Source organism: Colobus angolensis, unplaced genomic scaffold (genome assembly GCF_000951035.1).
Source record: "Colobus angolensis palliatus isolate OR3802 unplaced genomic scaffold, Cang.pa_1.0 Scaffold47, whole genome shotgun sequence".
NCBI classification, from domain to species: Eukaryota; Metazoa; Chordata; class Mammalia; order Primates; family Cercopithecidae; genus Colobus; species Colobus angolensis.
In genome coordinates, this window is record NW_012118154.1 from 1,236,337 (window position 1) to 1,247,248 (window position 10,912).

The 10,912-nt window shown below is 42.4% G+C and overlaps 1 protein-coding gene across 1 annotated transcript in view; it reads left to right on the forward strand.

Moving 5' to 3' along the window:
- Positions 1-10,912, forward strand: part of RABEP1 (rabaptin, RAB GTPase binding effector protein 1) — a 99,910-nt gene that overhangs the window by 70,354 nt on the left and 18,644 nt on the right. The window contains exons 8-10 of the mRNA XM_011958624.1: positions 1,368-1,499; positions 7,764-8,231; positions 9,472-9,576. Coding sequence (XP_011814014.1) covers positions 1,368-1,499; positions 7,764-8,231; positions 9,472-9,576 — 705 coding nt within the window. The remainder of the gene's footprint in view (positions 1-1,367; positions 1,500-7,763; positions 8,232-9,471; positions 9,577-10,912) is intronic.

The following is a 10,912-nucleotide window of genomic DNA, read 5'->3' on the forward strand; positions in this document are numbered from 1 at the left end:
ACAGTTCCTGTGTTCTAGAATAGTAAACAGGCTGAGAGGTTATGTATGACCCATCTGAGGCTTGAACAGTCTCTGATTCCAGAGTCTTAAGTGCTTACTCACCACCTCTGTCTCCATGTCTTTTACTTCTCCTGTGCCTGCCCATTTTTCATCCATATAAAATTACACAGAATTCCCCCACAGGCCTGCTTTTCCACTTTTCTGTCTTTTGTATGTGCTTCCTTTCTCCCTGGAACCCTTAATTGTCTCTTCTCATGCAACTGGCAAACTTATCTTACTGATCTTTCAAGGTTCAGCTGAAGTGTTACCTCCTTTGGGCCCCCTTTGCTGGTTCCTTCAGATGAAATCAGTCATTGTTTTTCCTCCTTCTTTATAACCTTGTACATACTTGTATTGTAAGTGTTTGTCTCTCCTCACTAGGCTGTTTTAGGGTACACTGAAGGTATAAGGTATCTCACTCATCTTTGTTGAGTGAATTATTCTATCAACTTTAATCATTCCTTTTGTATTCATATACATTTGTTAATGTTTCTAATGGATATGTAACATCATAAAAACTTTTTCGGGAGGGGTGTGGTGTCTCATGCCTGTATTCCCAATGCTTTGAGAGGTCAAGGCGGGAGGATCTCTTGAGCCTGGGAGTTTGAGACCAGCCAGGACAACAGCGTGAGATCCCATCTATACAAAAAAACCCAAAAACTTAGCCAGGCATGGTGGTGCATGCCTGTGATCCTGGCTACATGAGAGGCTGAAGCAGGAGGATTGCTTGAGTCCAGGAGTTCAAGACCAGCCTCGGCAACAAAGTGAAACCCTGTCTGTACAAAAAATAAAAAAATTAGGCAGTCGTGATGGCACATGCCTATGATCCCAGCTATACGAGAGGATGAGGTGGGAGAATTGCTTGAGCCCAGGAGATCGAGGCTGCAGTGAACCATGTTTGCACCACTGCATTCCAGCCTGAGTGTCAGAGCAAGACCTTGTCTCAAAAACAGACTTTTTCGTATTTATTTTCTGCAGTAATCACAAGGAATGTTCTGTGTAAAAAAAATTTTTTTTCATGGATCATTTGAAGAGTCGGTTTTGCTTTCTTTTGTTTTGGCTTACTTTATGCAGTATACTTTTCTTGGAAGCTGCTTCCTGATTTCTTCTTTATACCAGGGTTCTTAGTTTGTGCTTATAGGATTAAAATATTTTGTCATTTCCAGAGGCCCTTATATGGGATTACAAACAAAGAAGCGTAAGTGTCCAGTTTTCTTGTATCATAATGCTCTGTTCTTTCTTTTTTGTTTTGAATGGTTAAAGAACTATGTCACTTATTAAGTAGGTAACTTGGGTCATATATATGTCTTTTTCTTCCTAACTTTTAGGAGGATGATGAACAACAGAGACTCAATAAGAGAAAGGATCACAAAAAAACAGATGCTGAGGAAGAAATAAAAATACCAGTAGTGTGTGCTTTAACTCAAGAAGAATCTTCAGCCCAGTTATCAAATGAAGAGGTATAGTGAGTCTATAATTAAAGTCATTATATACACAATGTCAACAATTTTAGCTTACTCATACATCAGTTAATTACATTGTCTATATGAGAAGTGAGAAGTGCATTTTATCTAACTAAGTGAAAGTTAGATAAAAATGACAGTATTTATTTTCAGTTGTTTTTATGGCATTATAGGTAGCACTGTTTGAAACATGTTGTAGCTTCATTCCCTGTCTGAAATAATTAGATGTTCTTTTTCCCAGTATTTCCCAAATTTAATGCATTAAAATAAACCTTTAAATAATGTCTGCAAAATCTTTTTTGATGTGAATAGTACATATTGCTAATACTTGTCTTTTTTGTTTAAAAGAGATTATCTAAAGTGCTGAAATGCTTAACTCCCTGTAGCATATATATGAGTATTAACCACTATTAGGTTTTCATTCCTGACGGCAGTGGGTGAGGTTTGGCAGATTGCAACACCACAGGGTAAAACGTTTCAGGTACTAGGAATGGGTAGAGTAGAGGGACCTGGACGTGTTAGGTGTTCTGTGGCCTTGGCACCTCTCACCCACAGTGTGGCAAGGGCCTTCTCATTGGGTTTCCTGTCTCAACCTGTCCCATTCCATCGCACCCTCAGCATTACTGTCAAATTCGTTTTCTTAAGTGCAGCTGCAGTCAGGCCACTCCCCTACTCAATAACTACCATTGACTCCCGTTACCTATATAATTAAGTACACATTCTTCACTCGGACAGGTAAGGCCCTTCATCATCTGGATTATATTTTAGCCATGTTGGTTGTCATCTTGGGCTGTACTCCTCCCTGGTCTGTTGCTGCCCTCCTTTGGAGTACTTTCCTCCCATTGCCTTTCTGAGTATTGAAATCCTTCTGCTCATCTTTCAAAGCTCGTGCTGGTTCTCTTGTTATCAGTGAAGGGAAATGCTTCTCTTACTGCCTTGAGGATGAAAACGAAAATCCCCCAAGATCCCTAGCGTGGCATACAAGGGCATTCACAGTTGAATGGCCCTTCCGGCCTCACTCACTGCTCTCCACTTCTCTGTAGCCAGACCTGTGCACTTACTGTTCACGCTCACTGCCCTGTCCCTGCGGCTTAGAATCACACTCACTCCCTGCCGCACCTCCTTTCCTGGCCTGGTGAATGAATTGCAGTTAAATTGGATACGGATCTTGTCTTTACTTTCAGGGGTATCCTGCTTCTGTTTACTCTGCAGATTTACTTTGAGCCATACGTAATCTCCCTCCTGGTGGTTTATATGCCCATGCTTATGGATTGTTTGAGGTTTAAGAAAAACTTTAAAAAAATTTTCGTAGACACTGAAAAGTGCTGTAGATTGTAGTTGTTTTGTTCATTCTTTGTTCTGGGACGTAGACTGGGAACCACTTGGTCTAATTCTGCTGTGCATTTTAAAAATATTTAGACTCCCAAGAGAATGTCTCAAGTTTTGAGTACAGCCAACGATTACATAGTGTTTTCATCATGCAGTAATCTATCCAGGAATGTCTGAAAAGCGGGGAAACGGGAAACAAGGGACATTTGTTGTGATTTACAGAGAAGTATTTTTATTTTTGATTCTCTCTTAACGATCTGTAGACTTTCAGAGCTGGTGTTTTGCAATTTGAATGTTGAATATAATTGTTTTTTATTGGGAATAATGACACAGCTCTTGGTTTAGAGTTAATCTGAAGCTGGCTAACCTGGTGAAACCCTATCTCTACTAAAAATACACAGATTAGCTGGGTGAGGTTGCGTATGCCTGTAATCCCAGCTACTCAGGTGACTGAGGCGTGAGAATCGTTTGAACCCAGGAGGTGGAGGTTGCAGTGAGCTGAGATTTCGCCCCTGCACTCCAGCCTGGATGACAGTGAGACCCTGTCTCACACAAAAATGTTAATCTCAGATGCTTTAGAGAGTTAGATTTATGGCTAAAGATATTTGAAATTTGTAGACCTCACATTTTCTTTAACCTGATGCTTATAATGTGCTTTTCTCTACACAAAATGTTCATTATGGAAAATTTGGGAAGTATCGGAAATACCATACAAAATAAAAATACCTGGTAGATCATCCTACCCAGAGGTCACAACTAATATTTTAGTACATATCTCTTTCTTGCTTTTCTTATTTTCTTTTCCAGAGATAATAAATATGTTAACATATGTGTTTCTTTCTTTCTTTTTTTTTTTTTAAATTTGAGAAAGGGTCTCACTCTCACCCTGGCTGGAGTGCAGTGGCGCAATCTTAGCTCACTGCAGCCTTGACCTCCTGGGCACAAGCAGTCCTCCTGCCTCATCCTCCTGAGTAGCTGGGACTACAGGCGTCCGCCATCCTGCCCAGCTAATTTTTTGTAGAGACAGTGTTTCAACATGTTGCCCAGGCTGGAACATATGTGTTTCTATTTGTACTTTTATCAAAAATTGGAGACAGGGTCTCACACTCACCCAGGCTGGAGTGTAGTGGCGTGATCTCAGCTCAGTACAACCTCTGCCTCCTGGGTTCAAGCAATTCTCCTGCCTCAGCCTCCTGAGTAGCTGGGATTACAGGCACGCACCACCACGCCAGGCTAATTTTTGTATTTTTAGTAGAGATGGGGTTTCACCATGTTGACCAGGCTGGTCTTGAACTTCTGGCCTCAAGTGATTTGCCCACCTTGGCCTCCCAAAGTGCTGGGATTACAGGTGTGAGCCACGGTGTCCAGCTTGTGCCTGGTTTTTCATTCATAATGGTGAGTGTGTGATGACATAGGGAGGTCAATGCCACTGAAAGAAGTTTTGTGTTACTCACAGTTCTCCTAGAAGCAGAGGCCCAGCACGCCATGCGTGGCCGCAGCAGGGAAGTGCCAGAGCTGGGCAGGAGGCAGGAGCAGGAGCGAGAGAAAAGAATGGGCCATAGCTATTATTGTGGTTTTCTGGGAAAAGCAAAGTGGAGCAGAGCAGAAAGTTTAGGACTGGCTAGTAATTAATTCCGGCAGCCTTTGGGGTATAGGGTCTGTTCTTAGCTGTTTGGAACTGGCCCTGGGTTGATTTCGGGCAGGAGAAATACTGGCTGGGTATGTGATTTAGGTAAGGGAGGTGGTTGGGGATATGGGTTTGGGATTGAATGGTTTGTGTATGAAAGGCGTGTTTACAGTCAGATGAGTTGTTTATTATCTCTAGAAATTAGCTAGTCCTGGGAAGCAGTTTCTTCACGCCAGCAAGGCCTCCAGTAAATCAAGACATCATGAAATATAGAAAAGTGTGATTAACACACTGATAGTCAAGTTGGTTCCACTTTTTACTACCATCCAAGTTTTCATTATTATAAGTAATGTCATAATGTTATATGTAATTTTTCCTTGTACAAAAATCGTGGATGCATCTGATTTTATTTTATTTTATTTTATTTTTAATATAAGTTCTTAGGAAAAGAACTGCCTGGCCGGGCACAGTGGCTCACAAGTGTAATTGCAGCACTTTTTGGAGGCTGAGGCAGGCGGATCACTTGAGGCCAGGAGTTTGAGACCAGTCCGGCCAACATGATGAAACCCGTCTCTACTAAAAATACAGAAATTAGCCGTGTGCGGTGTCTGGCGCCTGTAGTCCAGCTACTCACTGTGGCTGAGGCATGAGAATCCCTTGAGCCCAGAAGGTAGAGGCTGCAATGGGCCGAGATTGCGCCACTGCATTCCAGCCTGGGTGACAGAGCGAGACTCTGCCTCCAGGAAAAAAGAAAACAAAAACAAAACAAAACAAAAAAACAAAACAAAACAAAACAAAAATGCTGAATTCAAGAATGTAAACATTTTTAAGATATTATTGCCAATGTCGTAGTCTGATGTGGCGTTTTTTGTTTTGTGTTTTTTGAGACAGGGTCTCATTCTTGCCCACCCAGGCTGGCTAGAGTATAGTGGCACCATCACAGCTCACTACAGCCTCGATCTCCTAGGCTCAAGCAATCCTCCTGCCTCAGCCTCCTGAGCAGCTGAGACTACAGGCATGTGCTACCATGCCTGGCTAATTTTTAAATTTTTTTGTAGAAAGGAGGTCCCCCTATGTTGCCCAGGCTGGTCTTTTACTCCTGGGCTCAACCTATCCTCCCACCTCAGCCTCCCAAAGTGTTGGATTTACAGGCGCGAGCTACTGCACCAGGCCTGTAGTCTGATGTTTTTCAAATGGCCCTCACAGCTGTTCTGTCCCTAGCCCCTTCCCTCTTCAGTATCACAGCAGCGCTGTATGTCATACATAGCAGTGCGTGTTAGGTTTATTTGTAAACTAACAGAATGGCTTATCCCAGTTTTTATTAGGATACTTACTTGGGATCTTTGCCATAGTAAGCTTAATATATACGAGATTTGTGTTCTTAGCCATTGCAGTTTCAGATGAGTAAACTTTTTTTTTTTTTTTTTTGAGACGGTGTCTCACTCTGTCACCCAGACTGGAGTGCAGTGGCGCGATCTCAGCTCACTGCAAGCTCCACCTCTTGGGTTCACGCCATTCTCCTGCCTCAGTCTCCCGAGTAGAGGCGCCGCCATCACGCCCGGCAAATTTTTTGTATTTTTAGTAGAGATGGGGTTTCACTGTGTTAGCCAGGATGGTCTCCATCTCCTGACCTCATGATCTGCCCACCTCGGCCTCCCAAAGGGCTGGGATTACAGGCATGCGCCACTGTGCCTGGCCCTCAGATGAGTAAAAGTCTTTAAAAGGAAAGAAATGGAGGCATTAATTCAAAATTTGTCACCTTTTTATTACACCAAGAATATTTTTAAAACATTTTTAAAAATTGGTTACATGCACTTGCCAGTAACAACAACTGTATTCCACAGTCTCCTCTGGTTCATTTAAAAAAGGGCATTTAACAACAAAACGTAGAAAGGATATTATCTTACAATATTGTCATTTAAATGGAATACATTCAGTTGGAAAGAAAACTTGTTACATTTTTCTTTAAATAATTTGTCTTATTTCCCCGCTAACTGTGCAGCTACTTCATGTAACGGCACTGATTTGCTTTGCCTTCGGGAATGTGCTGTTTAAAAATGGAGATGAAATTCATATAACATAAAATTTAAAGTGTATATTCAGTGATATTGCATATATACACAAATGTTTTTAGTTTGAAAACATTTTTATCACTCCCAAAGGAGACCTCATACCCATTAGAGTCACTCCCCATTTTCCCTTCCCCCCTAGCCTCTAGCAACCACTAATCTGCTTTATGTCTCTATGGATTTACTTGTTCTGGACATTTTCAATAGACGGACTTACATAATATGTGACGTTTTGCTTCTTTCGCATAGTATACAGCATTGAACATGTTGATTACACCTTGCTTGCAAATAACACATTATTGGGCCGGGCGCAGTGGCTCACGCCTGTAATCCTGGCACTTTGGGAGGCCAAGGCGGGCAGATCACAAGGTCAGGAGATCGAGACCATCCTGGCCAACACGATGAAACCCTGTCTCTACTAAAAATACAAAAAATTAGCCAGGTGAGGTGGCGGGCGCCTGTAGTCTCAGCTACTCAGGAGGCTGAGGCAGGAGAATGGCGTGAACCTGGGAGGTGGAGCTTGCAGTGAGCTGAGATCTCGCCACTGCACTCCAGCCTGGGCAACAAAGCGAGACTCCGTCTCAAAAAAATAAAAGAAAATACCACATTCTCGTCATTTCCTTCCTACTACTCTGACCTCTCCTTTGCTCATCCCCAAAATGTTAGTCTTTCTCAGGGTTCTGCCCTTGGCCCTCTTTTCCTACACACTCATCCTAGGTGTTCTGGTTTGCTGCTGTGACTTTAAATATCATTATATGATAGTTACTCCCAAGTCTCTATTGAAAGACTTCTGTGTCCCTCTATTAAGGGGACATCTCTACCTGGATATACGATAGGCACCTCACGCTTGACATACGCAACACTGGGGAAGCAGGTGACCTTCCCCAGCTCTTTGTATTTGGGAGCTCTTTGAGCTACCAGAGCATTCGGCACACAGCTCTAGCCCATCCTTTTGTCACAGTATTGTAACAGTCTGCTTACTTACCTTGTGTTTTTGAAGCTGTGTGTATCTCTAGGTCAGGGATTACATCTTGCTCATAGTTGTATCCTGAGGGCCTGGTTTCATGTCTGGCATGTAGAAATGACACTTAGTAAATCTTTGTTCAATGAGTCTATGAAGGTAGCACATTAATGCTTATCATGTGTAACGAGTGGCGGAATACATTTATTGTTTTTTTTTGTATTTAAAAATGCAGAGAATTGTCTAACTTGGCAATATATATTTTCACATTTCAGGAGCATTTAGATAGCACCCATGGTTCAGTCCATTCCTTAGATGCAGACTTATTGTTGCCAGCTGGAGATCCTTTCAGTAAATCGGACAATGACATGTTTAAAGATGGACTCAGGAGAGCACAGTCTACAGACAGCTTGGGAACTTCGGGCTCACTGCAATCCAAAGCTTTAGGCTATAACTACAAAGCAAAATCTGCTGGAAACCTGGACGAGTCAGATTTTGGACCACTGGTAGGAGCAGATTCAGTGTCTGAGAACTTTGATACTGCATCCCTTGGGTCGCTCCAGATGCCAAGTGGGTTTATGTTAACCAAAGATCAGGAGAGAGCAATCAAGGCGATGACACCAGAACAAGAAGAGACGGCGTCCCTCCTCTCCAGCGTTACCCAGGGCATGGAGAGTGCGTACGTGTCCCCCAGTGGTTATCGTTTAGTTAGTGAGACAGAATGGAATCTCTTGCAGAAAGAGGTGAGTTACCTTTCTCACGTTTTTCCTCTTGCTCACACTGAGGCACACTGGGAAGCTCTGGGATTTATTGTTCATTCAGCAGATGGTTCCTGGAGTCAGTGCAGGCACATGTTGCCAGCAAGTGGATGTTAACCTGTGTCACCTGACCCTTGTCATGGTCCGCTTCGGCTATTCCAGGTAATTGTGACAGAGAAAGGAGCTAGCTAGCTAATCACAGTGAATGTGAACTTCCTCACCTGAACTCACAACTCTCAGGTTGGAGCGATCTGCCTGACTAGCACTGCTGAATTTAAGTTAGAGCAACCTGAATTTGGTTTGCTTTGCAGTTTTCTATAATCTCAGTGTATTCCAGGATTCAGGCTTTCACCTTTCCTTTAGATGGAAAGCGCAATTGCCTGTCTGCTGTTGATGCTGAGAGCGGGTTTAAGGAGGGGTTGGGAATATGGGAGAGAAAAGAAGCCAATCTTTAATGAAGTCGATTTTCCTTCTTAGAGAATTTGTAAATTTACAGGTAAGATTAGGAGATAAACCCTTAGATAGTTGCCTAATGCTTTATGGATTACAAAGGCCTTTCACACACCTGATCTCTTTAAGCTTTATGATTATAATGAGGCAAGTGGGGCATGGTTATCCCCAATTTACAGGTGAGAAAACTTGGCTGGGAAAGATAAAGCGAGTTGCTCAAGTGTTCCCTTCGACTTAGTTGCAAAACCTGACTCCTGGGGCTTTCCTTGACTGAGGGGCTTCCCTTTAAGGAAGCCATGTGTCAGTAAGTGGAACAGCTTACTGAGGCCTGAAAGAAACTACTCTCGTTGGTCTTGCGTAAAACATATGTGCGAAGGTGCTATTTACTAGTTTCATACCTATTTTATACTTGGAGCTGGTGAAACGGTGACTTGGCACTGTTTTTATTTGTTTTTCCTTCCCATTGGTGGGTTCGTATTAAACTGTGAGTACTACGGTATGGTACCTTTTACTTGCTTTGTGTTGTCCTCAGATGTGGGGTTTTGTGCCTCTTGGCAATAAATTGTGTCCCATGTGTCCTGTCATACTTGTACTGGAGAGTTTGACGTTTTAGAATCTGACCCTATATTGTAACTTTTTGCCATAAGGCCCTGAAGAAAGTGTTAACTTCATGTTCTACTGAGCACCATTGGTAAGACTATGCACGTGTACCTCAAGCGTGTGATGTAGATTTATTTTGTTTTGCCTGATAAGACGTAATTTTGGTGCCCTTTAGGTGCATAATGCTGGAAATAAACTTGGTAGACGTTGTGATATGTGTTCCAATTACGAAAAACAGTTACAAGGAATTCAGACTCAGGAGGCTGAAACAAGAGACCAGGTGAGTTTCTTCTGGATGTGCCAAACTGGGTATCGATTGTAGTTTTCATTGGAGGTGCAGAATTAATTGCCTCCCCTCCGCCCCCAGCCCCATTTACATTATGAAGCGTATCCATCTTGTTAAGTTATGACATAAGCTGGTACATGCAATGGCAGCTACTTTTCCGGTGGGAGCTCACTAGGACTCTGCTTTTGTGTGTCGGCACAGGCCAGCCCAGCTCTTAAAGGGACACTGCCTCATCTCTTCTACCCCTGCCCCTTCCGTCTAAGGCCTAAAAGTGATTTTATGTACATGGAAAGTAACTTTATGATGTGGAGATCTCAGGGAGATAAAAGGTTGATTTTTGCCTCTAATAGAATAAAAGCTTAACTGAATGTTAATCAGAATGTGGGTCCTTCATTGCTTATTGCTTACTTCTTGTCATAAATTTGTTGAATTAAGGTTAATAAGTTCCCAGAAATTAAGCTTTGGTAGATTTGGTATGCTGAGATTGATAAATCTTCAGTACCTTTTCAAACGCAGTGTTTAATAATGGGTACCTTGATAGCATTTAGGAAATAATGTAGAAATTCATGAGAGTAGGCTTGTAAAAGTATATGTAAGAAAGATACTTTTTCCTTGTATTTCCAAATTGTTCTTTGGTTGTTATGAAGATTATTCCTCGTCTTCAAAATAACTTTAAGCAGGTTAGAATGATGGTTTAATATTTTCAAATGTCGTTGCTATGGAGTTCCTTCATATACTGTGTGCTTTACTCATAGATGTTTCAAAGGTTAATTTCTAAAGGTATTTGCAAAACTAATGTAGTTGGCCCCTGACTGTGGTGTAGGAATGGTTTTCAGACATTTCAGTAGACTGTTTTAAGGCCTGGCTAAAAATTAGTCAGAAAAAGAAGTGGGAAAAGGGTGTTCATGGAGAGAAAAGATGTACAAAGAACAGAGTTAGGAAAGAAAATGATGTATTCTAGGAAGTATGAGTAGTTATGTGGCTGGGCACAGGGGGTGATTGTTACAAAATAATGGGAGAGTAAACTACAAAGACCATGATGGGAGCGGTGATGACTGAAGAGATTTAAATTTTACCCTGAAGCTGGGTGCGGTGGCTCACGCCTGTAATCCCAGCACTTTCAGAGACCAAGGTGGGCGGATCACCTGAGGTTGGGAGTTCAAGACCAGCCTGGCCAACATGGAGAAACCCCATCTCTACTCAAAATGCAAAATTAGCCAGGTGTGGTGGTGCGTGCCTGTAATCCCAGCTACTTGGGAGGCTGAGGCAGGAGAATCCCTTGAATCCAGGAGGTGGAGGCTGCAGTGAGCTGAGACTGCAGAGCAAGAGA